At 45.9% G+C, this 25,338-nt stretch overlaps 2 protein-coding genes across 3 annotated transcripts in view; both read right to left on the minus strand.

Moving 5' to 3' along the window:
• EBPL (EBP like) overlaps window positions 1-13,789 on the minus strand; it is a 37,917-nt gene extending 24,128 nt beyond the window's left edge. The window contains exon 1 of one of the 2 annotated variants that reach the window (XM_070048893.1): window positions 13,002-13,789. In XM_070048893.1, the coding sequence (XP_069904994.1) occupies window positions 13,002-13,422 (421 nt within the window). In that variant the 5' untranslated portion in view covers window positions 13,423-13,789. The remainder of the gene's footprint in view (window positions 1-13,001) is intronic. The other variant, XM_008273855.3, reaches the window with a different exon arrangement.
• Window positions 13,790-20,728: 6,939 nt separating this feature from the next.
• The window catches only part of KPNA3 (karyopherin subunit alpha 3), a 91,687-nt gene continuing 87,077 nt past the window's right edge, over window positions 20,729-25,338 (minus strand). Inside the window, exons 16-17 of the mRNA XM_051832277.2 lie at window positions 24,307-24,401; window positions 20,729-23,286 (exon numbers count right to left, since the gene is read on the minus strand). Coding sequence (XP_051688237.1) covers window positions 23,188-23,286; window positions 24,307-24,401 — 194 coding nt within the window. The 3' untranslated portion in view covers window positions 20,729-23,187. The remainder of the gene's footprint in view (window positions 23,287-24,306; window positions 24,402-25,338) is intronic.

Genomic DNA, 25,338 nt, shown 5'->3' on the forward strand with positions numbered 1-25,338 from the left:
GACGCAGGAGTCCCAGCTCCTGGCTTCAGTCTGGCCCAGCCCTGGGTAAAAAACAGCATTTGGAGAGGGAGGCAGTGGATGAGGGTTCTCTGAAATAGGTAGAAATAAATATAGAGTATGGCGAGAAGGAGGCATGAAGGGGACAGAGGCAGAGGGAATCACGTTTACTGAACTCTGCCACATGCCTTCATCCTTGCCACTCAACACGGTCCACAAGCCTGGGCATCACCTAGGAGCTGGCTGTCGAGGCAGAACCTTGGCCAACCCATGGGTGATTCAGTTTAACTTTGAGGTGCACTGCCCTTAGTGTCAAAGCTTCATGTAGGGGTCGGCACTGTGATGTAGTGGGTAAAGACACCACCTGCAGTGCCGGCATCCCATACGGCCGCCAGAACAAGTCCTGACTGCTCCACTTCCAATCCAGCTCTGCTGTGGCCTGGGAAAGCAGTGGAAGATGGCCCAAGTGCTTGGGTCCCTGCCCCCATACGGGAGACCTGAAAGAAGCACCTGGCTCCTCATTTCAGATTGGCCCAGCTCTGGTTGTTGCAGCCATTTGGGGAGTGAACCGGCAGATGGAAGACTCTCTCTTGCCCTCTGCCTCTGCCTCTCTATAACTCTGCCTTTGAAATAAATACATCAATCCATAAATCAATCACTCAATCAAGCTGCAGGAATCCTGAAAACAGTGATAAGTTCAAAGTCAGTGATAATGTGCAAGGGGCGTGAGGAAATGTTTTAAAACATGATGCGGGGGGTGGCACTGTGGCATAGCAGGTAAAGCCACCACTTGCGGTGCTGGCACCACATATGGCCGCAGATCGAGTCCCGGCTGCTCCACTTCCCATCCAATTCTCTGCTGTGGCCTGGGAAAGCAGTGGAGGATGGACCAAGTGCTTGGGTTCCTGTCCCCTTGTGGGAGACCAGGAAGAAACTTCCGGCTCTTCATTTCAGATCGGCCCAGCTCTGGCTGTTGCAGCCACCTGGGAAGTAAAGCAGTGGATGGAAGACCTCTCTCTGCCTCTGCTTCTCTGTAACTCTGCCTTTCAAATAAATAAATAAATCTGAAAGAAAGGAAGGAAGAAAAAAAAAAAACAAAACCGGATGGGAAGGTTGTATGGCCAGACTGTGGTGGTTGCTGCACAACTAGGTATCATGCAAATTCACGCACCTGAACACAAAACGGGCGCATGCTAATGGACAGAGCTGTCAGCTCAACAACACTGGTGGAGGTGGGGAAGAGAATTTAGAAAGTGGTTGCTTTCCCTACAGATGCAGATCTACATCTCGTAGTTTTCACTTGTAATGATGATCTGTCCAAACACAAAGGAGAAATAGAGCAACCATAAAATGTTTAGAAAAAAACTCTGAGAGACTGTGTAACAAGCTTTACACAAACTGGGATCCACTCAGTTCTTACATGGGGGGACACCACATTAAAAGATATCATTTAACCTCAAACTCATCTAGAAATTTCAGAAAATCACAAATCAAAATACCGAGTATTATAACATGGTGAATTAAATCTAAAGTTCATCTGGAATGATATCAATACATTTTTGAAGTGTTTGTAAATGATGATGGGGAGAAATATACTTTATCAAACATTGAGACATTATAATGCTAAGGGGCCGGTGCTGTGGCACAGTGGGTTAAGCCTCCGCCTAAAGCACTGGCATCCCATATGGGTGCCGCTTCCAATCCAGCTCCCTGCTAATGCGCTTAGGACAGCACTGGAAGATGGCCCAAGTGTTCAGGCCCATGCAACCACGTGGGAGACTCAGAAGAAGCTCCTGGATCCTAGCTTTGGATCAGCTCAGCTGTGGCCATTACAGCCATTTAGAAATGAACCAGAGGATGGAAGACCTCTTTCTCTGTCTCTCCCTCTATCTGCAACTCTGCCTCTCAAATAAAATAAATCTTTAAAAAAAATGACAAAAATATAATGCTAAAATAACAAAAACAGTGTGCACAGAACCAGAACCAAAAGAATCATCAAAGAGAACTAAATTTAAAAATCCCTGAATATATCAATGCATATAAAACATTTAAGTACAAGGGTATTTCAAAAAATACATCAAAAATAGAATTAAAAGTTTATTTTGGTACAAAAATTTCTGAAACCCATGTATATTGGGGTCTTTCAAAAGTTCCTGGGAAATGCAGATTATGGAAAGAATTATGCGTTGATTTCAAAAATTGTCTGGCCCAAAAGAAACTTATCTTTTAATTCCATTTTCCACAAACTTTTGAATTATCCATGTATACGACAAAGGGAATTCCCAGCAAGTAGAATGAGAATGGATTAGTTAACAATTGGGATTGAGATAACATTTCCTCATCCCTTCCCCAGAAAAGCAGCAAAATTGTATCTACTAATATATGAACACTCCTTGCAGATCTAGGAGGAAAAGACAAACAGCCTCATAAAAACAGGCTACGGGAGGAGCACCCTGGGATCCAGCCCCAGCTTCCTCTCCCAACTCCTGACACAGGAACAGCGCAGCAGGCCTTAGCGAGGGTATCAGCCATCATCAGGAAGGAACGCAGGTCCCTCCCCCTGCTTCTGGGAAACACGTGAGCCTCCTGGGCTCCCAAGAGACCCTGGACGACGGAAGTGAATTTCCTAACAGGACAGCCGCTTGCCAACTCAGTGCATTTCAATTTAAGTAAAAGAAAGAAACGGGCGATTCCACATACAACTCATTTTGTGCTGTAAAACACCTGTCTCCTCGGATATGCTTTTTGACTCTGGATCTCAAAACTTATAAAGATAAATCTGCTCCATGGGCACTTATTCACGTTGTTGTTTGTAAATATCCTGGTACAGTGGTTTCAGTGATACCCACAACTTTTTTTTTAATATTTTATTTATTTAAAAGACAGAGATACAGAGAGGAGAGAGAGGGAGACATCTTCCATCCAAATGGCCGCAACAATTGGGGCTGGGCCAGGTCGAAGCCAGGAGCTTCTTTGGGGTCTCCCACGTGGATGCAGGGGCCATGGATTTGGGCCATCTTCTACTGCTTTCCCAAGCACATTAGCAGGGAACTGGATCGGAAGTGGAGCAGTAGCAGGGACTTGAACAGATACCCATATGGGATGCCGGCACTGTAGGCAGGGGCTTCACCTTCTATGCCACAGCTGGCTCCCGTAGAAAGCAGAGGCCATAAGCTCCCGTGTCCATGGGGATTGCTGTCCCAGGGAGGCAGGCGTGAGGGAAATGGGAAATGAGACCAGCAGGATGACAGGAACACAAGGCAGCACCTCTGAGCTGGGTAACATTGTAAGGCTGCTTGGTCACAAGCCAGCTAATGTCTCCTGAAGTTTTCAAGACCTTGCATCAACTACTGCATCCCCAGGGAGTCTACCTCGGGAGATGAAGAAGGAAGGCTTCTGTGCTCCCAAATTCCACCTGTCAAAGGTTCGCCCCGTGGGCCCGAGGGTCTCGAGACTCAACAGCCTCCGGGAGGCCTTGGAAAGGAGGTGAGAGCTGGTGCCATCTGGTTGGGTCCAAATGAAGTCAGAGTTAGTCTCTCACAGTGGCTGGACATGCCATCAAGAGCCATCCAGGCCAAGAAGACAGAAGGTGCACAAAGGACGCCCGTAGCACTACCATGAAAGAGAAAACACAGCCGACGGGGACTGAAGTGGGTCCCATTATTTAAAGTTTGGAAAGGGGACTTCAGGGGTGTACAGCACAGTGGCTATGCTGCTTGCACCTCACATCAGAGTGCATGATTTGAGCCTCAGGTACTCCCACTTCTGATCCAGCTTCCTGCTACTGTGCACCTTGGGAGGCAACAAGTGTTGGCCCAAGTAGTTGGGCTCTTGCCACCCATGTGGGAGACTGCGTGGAGTTCCAGGCTCCTGGCCCAGCCCTGGATGTTTGTGACATGTGAGGAGTGAACCACTTCTATGTTTGCCTTCATTTCTCTGCCTTTCAAATAAAATGAAGTAAATAAAAGTTAAACACACACACACACACACACATACACAATGGCTTTCTTTAGCCTCAGCAATTCTTGCCAGGAATCATCCTGAGCAAACCATGGAACAAGTGCATGGTAAGGCAGAGAGCCTTCTCTATACGTGGCCAACCACAGAAAGAAATCTGGGAAGTCCAACACACAGAGATTAGATACACAAGTTTTACAGGAACTGTAGTGGGATCTTCTGCAGTTACTTAAAGTTAGAGGGTTAGTCAAAGGACGGTGACAGGGAAGTCATAAAGCACACTTCAATGTAAAATAAAGAATGACAAGGCCAGTATTGTGGGTTAGCAGGTAAAGTTGCCGCCTGCAAAGCCAGCAACACACATGGCCACTGGTTTGAGTCCAGGCTGCTCCACTTCTGATCTGCCTCCCTACTAATGGCCTGGGGAAGCAGCAGAAGATGGTCCAATCATTTGGGTCACTTCCACCCATATAGGAGATCTGAATGAAACTCCTGACTCCCAGCTTCAGCCTGGCCCAGCCCTGGCCATTGAGGCCAACTGGGGAGTGAACCAGCAGATAGTATCTCTCTCTCTCTCTCCCTTTCTCTCCCCCCATCCCCATATCCTCCTTTCCTCCCATCCCCTCTATAACTCTGACTTTCAAATAAATAAATAAACAAACAAAAAAAAAAAGATTTACTTATTTATTTGAAAGTCTGAGTTACAGAGAGGGGCAGAGATACAGAGAGATCTTCCATCTCCTGGTTCACTCCCCAAACAGCAGCAGCAGCCAGGGCTGGGCCATGCCAAAGCAGGAGCTTCTTCTGGGTTTTCCACATGGGTGCAAGAGCCCAAGGACTCAGGTCATCCTCCACTGCTTTCCCAGGTGCATTAGCAGGGAGCTGGATGGGAAGTAGAGCAGCAGAGACTATAACTATAACTATAACTATAACTATAACTATAACTATAACTATAACTATAACTAACTATAACTAGTGTCCCTATAGGATGTTGGTGTTGCGGGCAGTGGCTTAACACACCATGCCACAACACACCAGCCCCATAAATATTTTTTTAAGGATGAACAGTATGACCTGGGTCTATAGTGCAGCAGGTTAAGTTACAGCCTGCAACACCAGCATCTCATACTGGAGTGCCTACTTGAGTTCTGGCTGCTCTACTTCAGATCCAGTTCCCTGCTGATGTGCTTGCAAAGGCAGCGGAAGGCAGTCTAAGTTCCTAGGGCCCCTGCCACATACATGGGAGACCTGGATGGAGCTTCTAGCTCTTGGCTTCAGCCTGGCCAGCCCCAGTTCTTGTGACCATCTGGAGAATAAACCAGCAGATGGAACATCTCTGTCACACTGTGTTTTAAATAAATAAAACAACTAAAACTTTTTTTTAAAAAAAGGAATGAATAGTGTTTTTTTAAAGATTTTTAAATTTATTTCTTTAAAAGATAGAGTTACAAAGAGAAAGGTCTTTTATCTGCTGGTTCATGCCCTAGATGGCTGCAATGACTGGAGCTAGGCTGATCTGAAGCCAGGAGCCAGGAGTTTCTTCTGGGTCTCCCATGCGGGTACAGGGGCCCAAGCACTTGGGCCATCTTCCACTGCTTTCCCAGGCTATAGCAGAGAGCTGGATCAGAAGAGGAGCAGCCAGGACACGAACTGGCGTCCACATGGGATGCCAGTACCACAGGCAGAAGCTTAGCCTACTATGCCCCAGGGCTGGCCTCACGAATAGTATAATTCTTTTCTGGGAAAAAGTGTCATGAAAAATATGTATCTAGGCATATATTTTTATATAAATTCCAGAATTGACCCTATTCCCCAAAATACTAACAATAATCTTCTCTGAGTAATTTTATCTTTTTCTTTCTTTTAGATATGTAAATATAATAAATTTTTAAAATAGTCAAGAAGAGAGACAATTTAAACTTTGTTTTTTTAAAGACTATGATTGTCTAACAAGGAAATGACATTTCAGCTATCTGAAAAATTCTAAGCTTAAATGTAAGCCACTAATAACTACTATAAACTAAAAGGACAGGATAAGCCTTTCATTTAGTATTAGTAATTATATAAACAGATCCTACCAACCAGCACCACGCCAAGTACTAGAGACAAGACAAATAAAATAGTTACAAATTGTGTTTAGAACTATGAAGAAAAAACAGGGGCTGAAATACTGTCCCTGGGAATCTTTTTCACTTAAAAAGAAAATATATTTTGGTGCTGGATATGGGCAAGATGGTCATTTTTCAATAATGTTTATAGCCGTTGTCTATATGCCCACTAAACTAGGGTTTTTTGGCTTTTTACTTGTTAAACTTCTTACTCAGTGAAGCATTAAGCCTTTTTACTGTAAATTTAAAATATGTTATTTCAAAAACTAAAAACAAAGAAAAGGAGAAGGAAGGAGGAGGAGGGGAAGGAAGTATCATTACGCTCTTAGGACTGTATTCACAAATCACATAAAATCTGTTAAAAACTAACTAAAAATTTAAATTTTTTAAGAAACTCTTTGCAGTATTTACACACTGTCTCATGCAGTAGAGTTTAGGTTGGGGCGGGCTTTGTGACACAGGGGGTTAAGCTGCTGCTTGGGGCACTCACGTTCCGTATTATGGTGTCAGTTCTAGTCCAAATTACTCTGCTTTTTTTTTTTTTTTTTTTTTTTTTTTTTACAGGCAGAGTGGACAGTGAGAGACAGAGAGAAAGGTCTTCCTTTTCCATTGATTCACCCCGCAATGGCCGTGCGCTGATCCGAAGCCAGGAGCCAGGTCTCCTGGTATCCCATGGGGTGCAGGGCCCAAGCACCTGGGCCATCCTCCACTGCACTTCCGGGCCACAGCAGAGAGCTGGCCTGGAAGAGGGGCAACCAGGACAGAATCCAGCGCCCCGACCGGGACTAGAACCCGGTGTGCCGGCGCTGCAGGCGGAGGATTAGCCTAGTGAGCCATGGCACTGGCCCTAAATTACTCTGCTTTCAATCCAGCTTCCTGCTAATGCACCTCGGAAAGCAGCACATGATGGCCCAAGTACTCGGGTCCCTGTCATTCATGTGGGAGACCCAGATGGAATTCCTGGCTCCTGGTTTCAGCCTGGCCCAGACCTGGCTGTTGTGGACATTTGGGTAGTGAACCAATGTCCATCTGTCTCTCTCTTTTCTTCTCCTCCTCCTTTGTCATTCTTTCAAATACATAAACATTTTTAAATGAAAATTTTAGGTCAATGACAACAAAAAACATTCAACAAAATGGCAGAACTTCAAAATACTAGTTATGAAAAAATATAATGAGTAAGAATCCAGACCAAGAGTCAATAACAGCATATGCAATGGTACTTCAAAAAGTTCATGGAGGGGCAGGCATTTGGCACAGCAGGGAAGATGCTACTTGGGATGTCTGAATCCAGTACCAGAATCCTGGGTTCAAGTCCCGGCTCCACGTCCAACTCCAGCTTCCTGCTAATGTGCACCTTCCGAGACAGCAGAAATACCTCAAGCAGTTGGATCCCTGCCACCCATGTGGCAGACTCGGATTAAGTCCCCGCTCCTGGCTTTGGCCTGGCCCGGCCCTGGCTGCTGGGGGTACTTGGTGGAGGTGTGTGAATCAGCAGATGAGAGATCTCTGTCTCTCTTGTTTTCTGCCATTCAAATAAGAAAAGTTCACAGAAGATGGAATTAAATAAATTTATTTTGATGCAAAAAATCTGAAACCCATGCATAGCTTCTTCATGATGCATATCTCCATGAACTTTTCAAAGACTCCTTATATGCAGATTTGATTCAACATTCAAAATAAACTGATCTCTTAATTCCACTTTCCATGAACTTTCTTTAGTATTCTCGCATATCCAGCCCACTTTTTGTTGTTCTTATACAGCTTCAATGTGGTTCTGAGCTTCCAAGTATCCAGAGTGAAAAAGGAGAAATACTTATATGGTTCCTGCTGTCAGAGAGAAATAAGCACACCAACGTGTTTTCCAAGCAACGAAGCTTCCCAGCCTGCATCTGCAAGAGTTGTCTCCTGTGGATTTCACACTGAGAGGGAAACTGTAACCACTGTTCTCCACAGGAAGGCACCAGAGAGAAACTGTTACCCGCTAAGCTGAGAGGAGCAGAGACATCATTTCTGTCTGCACCCAGCAGAGGACCTGGTACCCAAGCAGCCACTCAGGTATGTGTGGAAATGCGGAACTCTGACACTGGGCTCACAGGTAGCCATCACTACCGCGAGGTCACGCTGTCTTGCCCAGAACAATAGAAAACAGACTGAATTTTGGTCTGCACAAGAACAAGGGCTGCCCACCCTCCCCTCCTGGTGGCGGGTCACTGGGATCACTCTCTGCTGGGCTTTCAATTCAGCATTTCTAAGCTTTGCAACACCAACATGTGGCTACACCGACAGTGGCTCGCCAGCCTGCCAAACAGCATGGGCACTGGAGAGGGTCCTTCTCTTACAGCAAAACTGAGATGACAACACCAGAGAAGCAAGTGGGGAGCGAGGGCCAGTGCCTCACCCCTAAAGATAAAGCAGGTGTGGGGAGGAGGAATGGTAAGCCTCAGGGTCTCAGGCTGCAATTACAGGAGTGAGGGTGAGTGACAGCTAGTTGATGTTAACTGGAAAAGGGCAATGCCCAAAATACACACATTCACAGGCAGCTAATTTGTGTAGGAACCGTGGGCCTCAGGACTTCATAAGGAGCCCCCTAAACACGCACATGCATGCGCACTCGTTAAGGCAGAATGGATGCAGAGATGCTGGAAGCCCAGGTTTCAGTGACAGCTGTCAGTCACCCTGAAGGGCAAGCCTAAGCAGAGCCCCACAGTGACAGTAACACGCTATCAGAGGTCGATCAGGCCAGACTGTGGAGGACTAGGTCAGTTCCCACGGCCAGACCCACACGGGCAGCGCGGGCAGCCTCCCGCGTCTCCAGGTGACCTGCGAGCCCTGGTCTGAGTTTCCGGGGCCTCCATGCAACGATCCCAGCCTCCCCACTGAAGCTGCATCTCCTGCTGTCCAGAAGTTGCCCAAACTCCGAGTTTTATGGAAACCTCATGGCGGAGGCGTGGGCATCCGCGTGGACCATGAGCAGAGAGAAAGCGGGTGAGCCAATGCTGATGGATGGCAAGACCTGTGGGAGCCTTCCTGGCCCCTCTGTGCCACCCTCTCTCCCCAGAAATGGGCTCTGATCACTGACCCAGGCACGGCAGGTCAGAGAAGGGCAGGGGAGACTATATATATATAGCGTCTTTTTTGTTTCTATGACCTGTCTTGGAGAAGAGAAATGCTGGTTCCCAGGACCCGTTCTGGGAGCAAAAGGGAGGCAGGCAAGAAGATCAGAGACCCCCCCCTCCCGGGGACTATGGCGCCCAGCATTCCAGCACAAGACTGTGGCTTTCCCTGCTCAGAAACTGTCCTAATGCTGCTTCAGGGACCCAGGACAAAAGCCAAATGCTTTCACCTTCTTGTTCTAGTCATTTAGGAAATAACAAGGGCCATGGGAGCTGTAAGCAGGAAAATCCTTCAACGGCTTCCTACTGCAGAGTGAAGTTCAAATTCTCACCTGCCACGCAAGCTCCCTTGAAAGCCACTCCTCCTGTTACTGGGCGCTTATTAATAAATTTGGAATACTAATAAGCCTGTGGTTTCTTGCCTAATATTCAGAGAAGAATTCTGAATACAGGCACAAGTGGGAGAGGCAGCATGATGAGTTTTAAGCTTTTTATTCAGTGAGAGAGTGCAGGCCCTACCTAAGAGGGAGGAGATCTGGATTCAAACCGAGCATGGGAGCCAGCCATGTGGAGGAGTATGCAGGCCAGAAAGCCTGGGGCGGGTGGCCCGAAGGCCACGTGCCTCGGAGGCGCAGGGCAGCAAGGGTCTAATGGCAAAAGGGAAAAAGGGCCGGATCCACCAATTCCGGGCCTATAATCCACTTCCAAAGGGGAGTGGTTAATTAGCCTGATTGGCAGGTGGGCACACAGGTGTGGCCAGGTAGGGGCATGAGGTCACACAGGGGTGTGGTGAAGGCATGGTCTTCCAGCTCACAAACCTGATCAATTTTATCCTAAGTGCCTGCCTACAACACTCCCACTTCCTCCTAGTGTAAACCTTGAGCTGAGGTCAATCTGGATTTCAGGATGTTCCAACACACACACCCGTTTGTAGCCATGCCTACAAAGTTCTACTTGGATTGCAGAAGAGGGTAAAGTCACAAAGCCCGAGCGCCTGGCTGGAATCCTCCGCCTATGGCGCCGGCACCCTGGGTTCTAGTCCCAGTTGGGGAGCCGGATTCTGCCCCGGTTGCTCCTCTTCCAGTCCAGCTCTCTGCTGTGGCCCAGGAGTGCAGTGGAGGATGGCCCAAGTGCTTGGGCCCTGCACCCGCATGGGAGACCAGGAGAAGCACCTGGCTCCTGGGGTGAACCAATGGAAGGAAGACCTTTCTCTCTCTCTCTCTCTCTCTGTCTGTCTGTCTAACCAGCACCCAACATGCCTTCCCCCTACCTCCCTGCCATGACCTCTGACAACCTCAGCCAAACATTTGTCTATATTTCCATTCTCTAGGGCTCCTCCTGGACACGGTGGTGGTTGGTGGGGAGAGGGAGAGAGTCAGCCTGCCGTCCCCCCCGGCCATAACAGCCCCACCTGAAGGGGAGTGCCGGAGCCGCAGGTGAACACACTCTGGCTGGCCTGTGGGAGGCGGACTGCCTGCTGCGCTCGAACCCCCCTCCGACAGGGGAGCTCAGAATGCCAGGGCAGCCAGCTCTCCCCTCCATGTCCTCCCCAGGGGCAAGGAAAGGCAGCTCAGGTTCTGGTGAACAAGTGAGTTGAAGCTCCAGTCCTCCACAAGGCATGGCATCCCAGTCTCACTCATTCCACACTGCCAGTTCTTCTGGCAATAAACTGCCAACAAAGACAATATGGGCACTCAACTTCTCTCGCGGGTCTTAACTGCGTAAGTCAAGTACCCTTCCCACTGTGAGTATAAAGACGCTGGTGAAGCACTGCTTGTGAGAACAAAAATAAAATACGTCCATTGACAAGGGCTGCATAGATGATCAGATTTTTTTTTTTTTTTTTTTTGACAGGCAGAGTGGACAGTGCGAGAGAGAGACAGAGAGAAAGGTCTTCCTTTGCCGTTGGTTCACCCTCCAATGGCCGCCGCGGCCAGAGCGCTGCGGCCAGCGCACCGCGCTGATCCGATGGCAGGAGCCAGGAGCCAGGTGCTTTTCCTGGTCTCCCATGGGGTGCAGGGCCCAAGCACCTGGGCCATCCTCCACTGCACTCCCTGGCCACAGCAGAGGGCTGGCCTGGAAGAGGGGCAACCGGGACAGAATCCGGTGCCCCGACCGGGACTAGAACCCGGTGTGCCGGCGCTGCTAGGCGGAGGATTAGCCTAGTGAGCTGCGGCGCCGGCGAGATGATCAGATTTTAACACCAACTGCAAAACATACTCCATTTTCAGAGACATTCAAATAGCAATCAAACAGCCCACAGAGGCTGTGAAAAAGTGTGTCTTAAGCTGAGAGAATTAAGGGGTAGTAATCGCATAGAACACCCCGCAGCTCACAGGGGCAAATGACACGAGATGAGGCCAAATGGGGGAAGCAGTCCTTGAGAAGTGGAACACCTGGCACCTCAGGGTGCCACAATGCGTGCTGTGTCACCTGTAATGATCTGCGCTTGAAAAGGAGTTCACCTCCTGCTAGGCGGTGGACAGATGGGTATGCTCTCAAATATGCTATATAAATTTTTCTTGGGGCCAGCATGTGGCACAGAGGGTTAAGCCACCGCCCATGAAGCTGGCATCCTGTACAGGTGCAGATGTGAGTCCTGGTTGCTCCACTTGTGATCCAGCTCCCTGCTAATGTGCCTGGGAAAGCAGCAGAAGATGGCCCAAGTGCTTGGGCCCCTGCCACTCACGCAAGAGACCTAGAAGCAGCTCCGAGACCTGCCTGTTGCAGCCATTTGGAGAGTGAACCAGCAGATGAACGATCTTTCTCTCTCACTCAAATCAATCAATCAATATTTAAAAAAATCAATTCCATACATAAAGGAGTCGAGGGAAACATTCACTGTCTATGTGGTAGAAAAGACAGGAGCTCAGATGCCAGCAACATCTGCTATGGGCACATACACAGCTGATAAACATCTACCACCCACGGGATTGTCAGGAACACGGCTTTCCCTTTCTCAATACTATAAACTTTGGCATCCATCAGCCACAGGCTTGTCTAGACTGAAGCTAGGTCAAATTTACAAAAAAGATATTTTGTCATAGGTTTTACAAGTGTATGTGTGTTGGAGGTGGGAGAGGCGTTTCAACAGAATTCCTCTTTAAAAAGTCCTGCCGGCAACTTGGAAAATGGGCTTTTAAAAGCGCTTTTCTAAAGCCTGCAGTGATACAGAGCGCGCGGCTTGGAGTCAGACTAAAGGAACTCAGAATACACCAGCTGCGTGGCCCTGTTAGGTCAACTCACTCTGCAGGCGGCCTGTGTCCGCCTCGGTCAAGCGGGAGCCTTAACTAGTTTGAGCGGTGTTGTGAAGTCAGTACTGTGCCTGGTACCCAGCAGACACCTGATACATGATGCTCACTATTAAGACACGGGTCGGTGTGCGGGTCTTCGTGCGGGCCTTGAACCTCAGGCAACGGCCTTGCCACCCCGCGAGCTCCCCCTGGGATGTTCACAACTTCTCTCAGCATTTGCGTCCAGGTTACAAAGACCAGGTGGTGGCCTCGAGTAGTTTACAATCAAAGTAACCTGAGCCTCAGAGAAATCCCTCCCACAGCCTCCGGGGTGTCCGTTTTTAAGCACTAGAATGGCGGCGCTCTCCGTTCAGACTCAGGAATCCCAAATTGGAGGCCCAGGGAGCTTTCGGAGCGGCCGGGAGCCCGGTGGCCACAAGGTGCGTCCCGGGCCTCCTGCGCACTCGCGCCACAGGAGGCGGGCGGGCGCGCGTGCGCCGCACAAGGCCGCTGGGCTCCTCTCCCCGGCCGCGGTCAGGAAGCTCCCCGGGTCCCCGGGTGAGCCAGCAGGGTCCGGAGGCGATGGCACTTACCAGCACGAAGTGCACCAGGGCGTCGTAGCACAGCCAGGCCAGCGCCCCGCGGTCCGCCGGCCCCCTCCCGCGACCCAGGCGCAGGCCCAGCGTGCAGCCCGCCGCCAGCAGCGCGGCGCACAGCAGCAGCGAGTGGCTGGCCGCGGCTCCCAGCTCCCAGCCGGCGCCCATGCTTCCCGATCCTGATGCGGGCGCGGGGGCAAGCGCGAGCCCGGAGAGCCGGCCGGGGCGGGGACAAGCGGCCGGGGCGGGGCCAGGCGGCCGGGGCGGGGCCAAGCGGACGGGGCGGGGCCTCCCCTCCCGCCAGCCTCGGGGCCCATTTGCACAGTGCAAAGGCTTTGCACAGTCCCACGGATGGAGGGAGGTTCCTAGGGTCGCGATCTTGCTGACAAACCGCTGGGCCGCCTCCACCAGATACCATCTACGCCTTTTGATACAGTTCGATTTTTTTTTCTTTCAACAAGGTTCAATACTTGAGGCTACGAAGTCCAGGTGGTGGAAATTGTGTCAATAAACTGGGGAGAGATTTAGGGACAACAGGTTCAAATTTGAGCTTGTATGTCTTGCCAGAGGGATGCGAGCCAAGAGCATTTTTAGCCACCAGCAGACTTTTTAAAGCCTTGTGGTCGACTCTGACCATAGTTCCATTTTTCAAAAATCCAGTAGTGGGCAGGTAGCCCAGCAATGGACGCGGGAGCCCCAGATCACAGGGCCCGACCCGCTGGGGCTGCCATCCAGCTTCCAGCTAATGCACTCCTGAGCTGAGTCCCTGCCACCCACGTGGGAGACCCGGAAGCAGTGTTTGGCTCCTGCGGCCTGGCCCAGCCCTGGCTGTTGTGGTCACCTTGGGAGTGAATAAGCAGATGGAGGCTCTCTCTGTGAAACTTTCAAAATAAATTAAATTTATTATATTTTTTGAAAGGCAGAGTTAGAGAGAGGGAGAGAGAAAGAGAGGCCTTGTGGCTCCGCCACTCGCGGAGGAGCGACACCGGACGCTGTTTTCTTTCCTCCGCAGAGGAGCGGCACCAACGAGCTGAGCTCTCCGACCAACTCTCTCAGGGGGGGCCCCGCATGTTGTCTCTCTCCCTCTTTTATAGTCCTCTCCCACCAATCCGTGCTCCGCTGCCCACGTGCTGAGCACGCTGCTTTCCTCCAATCAGAGGTTGGATCGGGAATCAGCTAATTAAGGAAGCAGCTGTGTAAGATTTGTTTACTCCCTCTCAGCGCCATATGGTGGGAGATCAGGCGCATAGAGTTAGTCTTAGTCCACAGTCTCAGTACTTATTTGTCTCCCGGGCGCCCCGCCATGTTGCCGGAGACAGACCCTGCTCCCCACAGGCCTTCCATTCGCTGGTCACACCCCACAGGGCCACAACGACCAGGGACTGGGCCAGGCCAAAGCCAGGAGTCAGGTGCTTCTTCTGGGTCTCTCAGGTGGGTGGCAGGGACCCAAGCATCTGGGTCATTGCCAACTGCTTTTCAAGGCGCATTAGCAGGGAGCTAGATCAGAAGTAGAGCAGCCGAACTCCATCTGTCATGGGAAGTGGCTTAACCAGTTACGCCAAACCACCTCCCCAGTAAATAAATTTTTAAAAAAGAATGGTTAACAATGGTAAATTTTATGTGTATCTTACAATTGGGAAAAAAAATTGCTGGTACCTGTCCTTCCTCCTAGGCACTACCTGTACTATTCTTATATAGCCATTCGCAGCAATGAAATTGTCTACATATTTATTTAAGTCTTGCCACTAGCAAGTAAGCTCCACAAGCCAGGGGTTGACACTGGATGTCACTGGCTTGTTTCCTGCTGCATCCCTGGCACCTATTAGAGTGTGGTTTATACTAATTACCCCATTACATAACTGCATAATGGAGGAGTATGGCCAGTCCTGCCACCCGTGCTTTGTTCTCTCCCAGAGCTTGCAATTCTCTTGTCTTAGCGATACTTAACATAACTCATTTCTCAGCTGGGTGGTCCCCGTATCCTCCCTTAGCAACTACTCTGTTCTCCTGCCCTTCAGGGCAAAAAGCAACCTAATGAAAACAAACACAACTGATTAAATCCACTGTCTTCATATTCTGCCCCTGCTCCTTGAACCTTCCCAGCTTCTGTCTTCATTTTCACATGGGTTCAGTTCTCAGTATCTGTGACTTAGCCATCAGAAGCCCAGGGGTCATTTCCTGTCCTCTGACTGACCACTGGGTACTGAAACCTGCCTTCTGAGAACACACAGGGTTGGTTCTCTTCTACTTTCCTAGCCATCCCGTTTCCTTCGCAAGCTGCCGACTGAATGCTGGAGCTCCCTAAGTCTGGCGCCCAGCTCTCACTGCTTTGTGACCACCAAACATGCAGACCACCTAAGCTGCTATTCTGGTCCTCTCCTCCGCAATGCAAACCAGTATTCCCAACTGCCCCATTTGTGCTCTGGATGCCTCCAGGCAACCCCGCTGAGCTCAGTCCCTCCTACCCCACTCTGATTCTTGGCTTCCCTCTCTCAGTACTCCCACTCATGGCAGTCCAGAAAGGTGAAAATCATCCCACTTCCCTCCCCACCAAGCTGCGGTCTAAGGCTTCACCAGCTGCTATTTTAGTGGCTAAGCATCTCCTGCTCCCATGGGCTTTGTGGACCAGAGTCTGCCTGTGGGGATCACACCAAGGTGACTAGGGCCCTTTACTTGCTAAGCCTTCCTGTCCTTGCCTTCCCAGCTAGTGATCCTAACATTCTGCCATCTTTCTAGCTTAATGATGGTTTTCCTTTGGTCTTAAAACATCAGAATCCTTTATATGATCTACTCAGCCTCTCTGGCCCTCCTCTGCCCCTAGCTAATCGCCTGCATTGTATCTTCAATCTAGATATACTTGATTCCTTTCACTTCCTTGAAGGCCCATGGTGCTTCCACAGGGCCCTTGCACATAAATCTTCCTGCTACCAGATTTTGCAGTCTGTCTACTGAATTCCTGATTTTCACCAGTTGGCTGTGTGACTTCGGGGAAAACTTCCGCCTGATGACAGAACCTTCTACACGGAATTGTCAAGAGGATTGAGTTGACGCTCTCAAAAGTGCCTGGCACTTAGTGAGGGTTCACCATCAGCCTGATTGTTCCTTTCCTAACTAGGCCAATTCCATTCAATACTTGGTATGACTGTATACTTCATTTTTTAAAAAAATATTTATTTTGGAAGTCAAAATTACAGAGAGGGAGAGAGAGAAAGAGAGGAACAGACAGATCTTCCATCTGCTAGTTCACTCCCCAGATGACCAGTGCTGGGCTAGGTGGAAGCCAGAGTCAGGAGCTTCAGTGGGGTGTCCCACGTGGGTGGCAGGGGTCCAAACACTTGGGTCATCTTCTGCTGCTTTTCCCAGGCCATTAACAGAGAGCTGGATCATCAGTGGAACAGTTAGGACACAAACTCATGCCCACCTGGGATGCCAATGTTGCAGATGGTGGCTTTACCTGCTACACAACATTGGCCCCTACCTCTTGTTTTCTAACACTTGTTATTCCTGTGATCCTTTTGAAATATACTATCCCCTCACACAATACTCGGCATGGAATACAGTGCTCAGTAACTGAATGTTTCTCAAAACTGAGTCAAAGTTTTTATTTAGTAAGACTGAGACATAGAAAGGCTACAGACAACAGAGTCTAATCTTATTAAGAGGAAAACTGTTGAAACCAGTAACATGAGATCTCTTAAGAATTTGTATTTAGATTTGAAAAAGGGTAGATGCCTAAGCACTGGGTCAAAGAGGGCTGATGACAAAGTCAAGGCTGTAAGACCACAAATTTAATTATGATGAAGGTGGAAGTACTCACTCCCACATTAATAGAATTGTTTGGGGCCGGGCACCGTGGCGCTCTAGGTTAATCCTCCACCTGCAGTGCCGGCCTCCCATATGGGCGACGGTTCTAGTCCCGGTTGCTCCTCTTCCAGTCCAGCTCTCTGCTGTGGCCCGGGAGTGCAGTGGAGGATGGCCCAAGTGCTTGGGCCCTGTACCTGCATGGGAGACTAGGAGGAAGCACCTGGCTCCTGGTTTCAGATTGGAGTAGCTCTGGCCGTTGCGGCCATTTGGGGAGTGAACCAACGGAAGGAAGACCTTTCTCTGTCTCCCTCTCTCACTGTCTATAACTGATGTCAAATAAAAAAAAAAAAATTAAGTGTTCAGATAATGGGATGTTCCCATTCAATTGGACCTGGAAACTAGCCACATCACACTCAATTGCTGGGTTCCTCGGAATACATCAAGCCGACAGGGGCAACCAGGTCCAGCAACTTTGCAATCAAGATGGTTCTTCTGCCATATGGGATACTTTTTTTTTTTTAATATCTATTTATTTATTTGAAAGGCAGTTACAGAGGCAGAGGCAGAGAAAGAGAGATCTTCCATCAGCTGGTTCACTCCCCAAGTGGCCGCAATGGCCAGAGCTGGGCCAATCTGAAGACAGGAGCCAGGAGCTTCTTCCAGGTCTCCCACCTAGAGTGGGAGTGCAGGGGTGCAGGGGCCCAAGAGTTTGGGCCATCTTCCACTGCTTTCCCAGGCTACAGCAGAGCTGGATTGGAAGTGAAGCACCTGGGACTTGAACCGGTACCCAAATGGGATGCTGGAACTACAGGTGGCGGCTTTACGTGCTACACCACAGCACCGGTTCCCCTATCTGGGAACTTTTTCAACCAAAAATACTTAATTTATAATGATAGCCATTTAAGGGAGGGGACTTCTGTTCACACTGAGAACTCTGCAGCAACTGAAACCAGCTACAAAGTAGAGCTAACTCCCTTGCAGTGAGCACCTCATATGCTTAACTTTCTTTCCTATTCCATGACTGAAAAAAATCTGATTTTATCTTTAAAACATTTTGAAAGCATGCATTTACTCTGTAACCCTTAGGCTTATATTGTTATATTGGCATAAAGCTGTTTACTTACCACCTAGTACAACTGCTGCCGCATGAAGACGTTCACATACCCAAGGCCACGTGTGTCTCTGGATTCGACAGCTGACTCAAGGAGTTAGATGACAATGTTAGGGTGAGGAAGGGGGATGAGGAAGCAGAAATTCCCTGCGGGGAACACTTCCTTTATAGCATGTCTCAGCCATATTTCCTCTGCTTTGAATCACTTCGTAAACCTGTACATCTTCTGATGGGGCCAATCTCACAATGCTTCAAAAAGTGATTTTCAAACTATGCTATGATTCTCTAGTCCAGTGTTCCCCAGCAAATGTAACGATCTTCAATTAAAAGTGTTTAAAAAGCCCTGCTATGGACCACTCAACACATCTGGGCAATGTTTCAAACAACCCTGTTTTTGTGCCATAGAACAAATTTTAAAAAGTAACGAGCTACTCCTTATTTCCATTTCTATCAGAAGTCCTCTGCAACAGACGACGCTCAGTACTACCTAGAGTCCCCGTGACTGAGGCCATGAGCTTAGGTCTGCCTGTAATTTTTCCTAAGCTCAGAATGAAAAGAACGCACATTTTTGTCTCTCTTCATCTTATGCATCTGAGGAAATTCTAGGACTGTTCACACAACAACAAAAAGTCACGACTGGAGTGGGTACAGCAGGTGAAACTGTTGCTTGGAATCCTAGGTCCTGTATCTACTTGCCTTTGAGTCCTGGCTCCTCTGCTTCCAAACCAGCTTCCTGCTTATGTGCCTGGGAAGGCAGAGAATTATGGCCAAAGTACTTGAGTCCCTCATGGGAGACCCAGATGAAGTTCTGGCTCCTGGCTTCAGCCTGGCCCAGCCCCAGCTGTTGTGGCCATCTGGGGAGTGAACCAGCAGTTGGAAGCTCTGTCTGTCAATTCTGCCTTTGAAATACATAATTTTTGTTTTATTTTATTTTATTATTTTTTTTGACAGGCTGAGTGGAAAGTGTGTGTGTGTGAGAGAGAGAGAGAGAGAGAGAGAGAGAGAGAAAGTACTTCCTTTTCCGTTGGTTTACCCCCCAATGGCCGCTGTGGCCAGCGCACTGCGGCCGGTGCACTGCACTGATCTGAAGCCAGGAGCCAGGTGCTTCCTCCTAGTCTCCCATGTGGGTGCAGGGCCCAAGCACTTGGGCCATCCTCCACTCCCTGGCCACAGCAGAGAGCTGGCCTGGAAGAGGAGCAACCGGGACAGAATCCAGTGCCCTGACCAGGACTAGAACCCGGTGTGCCGGTGCCGCAAGGCGGAGGATTAGCCCTCTGAGCCGCAGCGCCGGCCTTTTTTTGTTCTTAAAGAGGATCAAATGACTCATTTGAGTGGCATTTTCTACAGGAATTGATTTAGGCTGGTAGTTCACAACAGGTGAAGTTTTGGGCCTACCAAACACTTGGCAATGCCTGGAGACATTTGACTGTCTTGACTGAGGGAGGGAGAGGTACTACTAACACCTAGGGAGTGCAGGCCCAGGGTGCTGCTAAATCTCCCGTCCTCAAAGGCATAGGACGAAACAAGAACTTTTATTTATCCTAAAATGTCAGTAATGCGGGGTTTGAGAAACCCTGATTTAGACCAAAGTTAGCTATCACGGGGATTTCATGGGCAAATGAACAGCAGGAATAGGTTTCCTTCCCACATCCCTCTTCCCAAACACCTTCTCTGGATATTCTATATATAGTATTTCTGGAGAATCATTCTACCATTGCTTTTCAGCTTTCTAATCAACTACACTCATATAAAAGTTCCTTTTAAACATCAAACAAATGTGGTGGGTTACACAGAACACTCGTTGGGTTATATGCCTTAGGATCATAGCTTAATATATATAAGTTAGACTCCTTTTCCACAAATAGATTTAATTAAAACTCCCCAGCTCAACTAGGGTTAAAAAAATTAACCATCAGAGTAAGGCAACTGATGTTCATGAGTGTCAGTTGTTTACCTACAATAATTAAGTAATTAATCTCTTTAAAAGGATGACCTTTTGGAAGAAAATGAAGGCAAGATTATGTGAGCACTATCACACAGATGTCTTTGACATGACATTACAAAAAAGTCAAAATATTTCTATACTGAAAAGTTTGTCTACTCCTGTTTTTCTAATTAATCTATTTCATTGACAGCCAAAATTTCTAACAGGTTAAAAATTTCAGTCTTATCACCATTGATAATTTCCATAGTTACATGTTTTCAAGGGTTTGGAAGATCTTAAATAAGGTTTGATTTTTTTTCTTTATTTCATGAAAAGTCACAATCATAACATCTTCTCAAACCAATGGCCTTTCCTAAGCTGCAGTGTTTAACTCTGACATAACCAGGGAGAATGACATGTGATGACGGAGGCAGAAATTCAGAGTGATGCTGCTGCAAGCCAAGGAATGCCAAGGACTGCCTGCACCCAACACACAGGGAAGGTCGGATCTGCTCCACAAAAGCCTTCTGAGGTAGAACCTGGCCTAGCCATCACCTTGACTGTGGACTTCTAGACTCTAGCACTGTATGACAATCAACTTCATTGAAGCCACAATGTCTGTGGTACTTTGTTGCAGCAGCTTAAGATATTAATGTAGATTTTCGTACTTATTTGTCACCAAATACTCTCACATCTAGCATCACAGTGGTCACCCCAGTTTGTTATAGCGGGAAAGAAATATTAAGATACAATGAAAGAGAAATTCATGATTCACTTCCACTATGGCTGATATTTGAAAAACAGTTCCAAATTTAAATATAACCATACAGAAAACAAAGCTAAACAATTAAGTTATTTTCAGAAATAAGTTTTTCACATTCAGTATTTTATCATATTTGATAGCAGCTTTTTTTTTTATTGGTTACAAAACCTAAGCCCATATACAAAATTAGGAACACATTTAGATGCCTCTTTTGAAAGAACATTTTAGTCTTTTTAACTGAGTTTAAAAAAAATAAAAACAATGCAATTTTTTAAACACTGTTTTGAAAACTTAAAAGTGCAGCAATATACTTAGTTTCCTTTATCTACGAAATGGTGCAATTCCAATTCAAAACTGGTAAGGTCACAACAAATTGAATCAAGCAAATGCATACTCACGTCTGCACTACTTGATGCTAATGTTCACTAATAAATGTTAGTTTGCACTTAAACACAAGAAGAATAGGAATTGTCGCAGTAGAGGCCCAATTTTAATCTCAGTGTGTGCAAAATTTAAAAGGTAACTGTCAGGTAAGTATGGAGAATCCAGAGGAAACTAAACTAGAAGGGGTACAATTCACAATATCAAGAAGATTTGGACTTTAAGGGTTTCACCGAAGTTTGTGACCTTAATTTGTGTTGACTTTGTTATTCCTACTTTTAGTGAACACCACGCAGTTTCAAAAATTTAGACGAGCGTGTCTGAACAGGATGCAGTTACCATATGAAGCTTTAACTCAAAATTTGGATAAAGAAAAAAAGGCACAATGAACTTCAACTCAATTTTATGTGCACAAGAGTTGAAAAATCTGAGCCACCTTAAAGAGAAATTGATTCTAAAATTTATAAAACCTATAAATAATCAGAGGCCAAACCACTATATTAAAACAGATTCTCTAGCAAGTAAAAATCTTGCAGTTTAAACATACGCTTGTATCGACTTTAGATACAAGACAAAACTCACTCTTTAAAGTGGCTCCACCTTGGCAGATACATATATTTGTAATGAATGCACACCCGCTATGTGTTGTTTATCAGTGAAAACACCCCAGCTGATTCACAAAGCTCTGATGGCATCTGTCTCATCTTCATCACAGTAAATACACCCCCATGGGATAACTGAATTAGGTTAGATTTTTCTATCCTTTCACATCAATGCAATGGGAAATTATACCCAGTAAACAAGAGCAACAAAACCATTTCTGTGACAGCACAAATTATTTAGTTAAAAAAATTTCAAATCCATAGTCTTTCATTAATAACTGGGTCAGACAATTCACCAAAAGCAATGACTTTACACAGTAATACCAGATTTTGCAGAATTACTTAAAGATCTCTGCAAATCAGGCTTGTGTTAAAGAACTGCAGATTATTCCTCTACTTAGATCCCCATCTGAATCTTTTAATATGTGTAGATGCTTTTACAGAAGGATCTGAATTCCAAATACTCAAAGAATGAAGTTTTAGGACACTTCTAAATAGTTGCTGGTTTGTTGCCAACCACATTATCAAAAGCACTGGTTACTAAGTAAAAAATATTTTAAGACTAAATTACAGTAAACATGAAAGCTCCACAGTTTAAACCCAATATAAATCAACCATATCCAATTATCAAATTAAAACAAAAATATTAACTCCTGAAAGCTGAAAGCAAGTTTTGTTAAGCATCACCAATGGGTATTTTAGAACTTTGCAGTTTTGTTTTTTGCTTTCTGTTTTCCTTTATAGTCAGGGACTCTTGCTTTCAACTTAAACAGAAGTTCAAGTCCGTAACAGGTTGCAGCTCAGGTAAAATACCATGCACAGCATTTGATTACTTCAAAACAGCAGGAACACACAGGCTGAAGTGAGTGGTCAAATAGGGTTTGCTGTTCTCAAAAATTAGGTATAATGGCGAAAGCATTATCATCCATATCTAGAGTTCTTCCTCCAACCCTGGCTTCTGAGGCAGATAATAAAGACATCAATTACTGGTAGATGAAGTACAGTTTTTTAAAACTTATCTGCTGTTTAATCAATAACCAAGTTTCTTGTTTTTAAGTTACTTTTTTTGTGTCAGTTCCACCAATGAAAATCATTTGGCTTGTACTTTAAAATCTATTCTTCCACATAAAGAATATGAAAATATGTTTGTGGAGGACAATGATGGAGGCTCAGAATGTACTGCACCTCTTTAGTCTTCCAACGTGTATTATGCATCATACCAAAGTGTCTTGATCCACAGCGCACCATTTTCCAAAGGAGTATCAGTGGGCAGCTGACATGCCACCACTATGGAATATTCTAAACTGGAGACTGCAGTTGTCAGCATGTGGCACCAGGGAACAAGGAAAAATAGGGTAGTTGAGATTGTTAAGGAGAATTCTAAAACAGTTTAGGAAATCATGCATATGCATTTACAGTCCATGTGAGAGTGACTTTTGGCAACTGCAAAGTGACTGAGACATGGCTTGCTTTAGAAGCATCAAAAGAAGAGGCATGTTGTGTTTTTGGAGCCTTTTGCTGCTGTTGTTCTTATCGTTTGGTAGCCATCTGGTGGTGCTTCGTATTGGATGTGGGAAAGATGCTGCACTCAAACGAACTTAAAAATTAAATTCTTTTGTTTGAAGGTTGGCTGTTGGGTCAAAATTGTAAGTACCTCCTTGTGTTGCTTCAGGAATGAGGCTAGGATCTTCATCAATCTATAAAAAGCAAGAACAAATGCCCTTATTATGTTATGATACCAAACCATTATTGTATAAACCGAACTGAGTTTTTACCCCCTAGGAATGAATTTTCTAAGAATGCTTTAACCACATGAACATACTTGGGTAAACCAGTAATAATTCTGTTAAGAAACATAACAACTCAAAAGTGAACACACATTTAAAAACTGCCTCTTTCTTCAGTTCTTGTATCTCTGTAGATTTATTTAACCAATTTATACATTATTTGTATAATCTCTATTTATTCCCAGTTAATAGACTCTAAATGCAACAAGAATTGCTTCTTTTTAAAATTTATTTATAAAGGGAACAGATTTCATATATGCGGCTTAAGAATGTAATGATACTTCCCACTCTCCTTCCTTTCTTATTTTCCTTTTAATTTTTGTGAGATATACTTTCAATTTACTTTATAATCACAAGCTTAATCCTCCACTAAATAAAGAATTCAAAAAGTAGTAAGTAGAAAAACCCCTGAAGAACTTTCTATAATTTTATCTTTTTTTTTTTGACAGGCAGAGTGGGCAGTGAGACAGAGAGAAAGGTCTTCCTTTACCGTTGGTTCACCCTCCAATGGCCGCTGCGGCTGGTGCACCGCACTGATCCGGAGCCAGGAGCCAGGTGCCAGGTGCTTCTCCTGGTCTCCCATGCAGGTGCAGGGCCCAAGGACTTGAGCCATCCTCCACTGCCCTCCCCAGCCACAGCAGAGAGCTGGACTGGAAGAGGGGCAGCCGAGACAGAATCCAGCGCCCCGACCGGGACTAGAACCTGGTGTGCCGGTGGCGCCAGCCTATAATTTTATCTTAAAATGAACTTTCAAAGTACTTAAAAGAAGTTACTGGTTGGAGTATTTAATAGTATATAGTATAAATGTAAGTCATAAGTATATATACATAGAATATAAATTTAAGAAAACTTACGTTTCCTTAAATAAAAAGAAAACTAAATTCACAGAGGTTCAAATTTATATGCAGACATATTTTAATATATACTTACATCATCACCAGAGAAATACTGATCTATGATTTCAAATGCTAATTTATAAATGTCTTCATTTTCATGTTGCTGCAAAACTTCAATTTTCTCCAAACCTTATAAAAATAATTAAAGAGACAATGATCAAAACTGTGCTCATTTTAATCATGGAAAATACTAAGGAATTCTGGACACCCCTATACCCCACAAAAGATGACAGTTTGTCATTAGAAAAACAAAACAGGTAAAAACCTGAGCTTCTCTGGTTGGGGACCAGTACGCCACTAATTCCTTCTTCCTTAGAAGCTCTTGAGTTACCCTGGTCCCTGAGGCAGGCAGTCTGAAAAACTCAAACCCTCCATTTGACAGATGAAAGTGTGGCACACAGATGTCAACAGACTTAGGTTATAGGGAAGATTAGTGACAGTAAGATCTGAAGTCTTTCCAGACTGCTATAATGTCATCATACTATGTCATAAAGTAATTTGGGTCTTCCTCTTTACTTTCTGAATGCTATTACTTAAAAAAAAAAAAATAAAAGCATTTTAGAAACTCAAAAACTGGTACAAAAAGAAGAAAAGAGTTTTAAATTTTAAAAACTTCTTTTTAAAAAAAGTAAATAGGGTTCTTATGACCTAGTTACAATAAAACTTGGGAAATAATTTTTAGACCAATAATGACAGAATGGTTTCATATATATTTCCAATACACTTAACTCCATGCATCAGAAGCTGAAGTTTATACATTTAAAACTTTAGCAGTATTCTTCCTTGAACTGTCTTTTTTACTAGGTTATAGCTGTATTTTCCCCATTTACATAGTATTATACAAACCAGAAAAAAGGGAAAATATTTGTCAAAGATAATGGATGTAAAGTATATCATAAAATCCTAAATAAATGTATCCTAATTATTATTCTCACAGAAAGAAGCAACATCATAAAACAGTAACAAACAGTGAATTAATATGTAAGAAGAAATGGATTTCAACTTTGCTTCTATTAACTATACATTTCTGTCACCTTGGACAAGACTTAACATTCTTGGAATAATT

This window comes from Oryctolagus cuniculus, chromosome 9 (genome assembly GCF_964237555.1).
Source record: "Oryctolagus cuniculus chromosome 9, mOryCun1.1, whole genome shotgun sequence".
In the NCBI taxonomy this organism is placed as follows: domain Eukaryota; kingdom Metazoa; phylum Chordata; class Mammalia; order Lagomorpha; family Leporidae; genus Oryctolagus; species Oryctolagus cuniculus.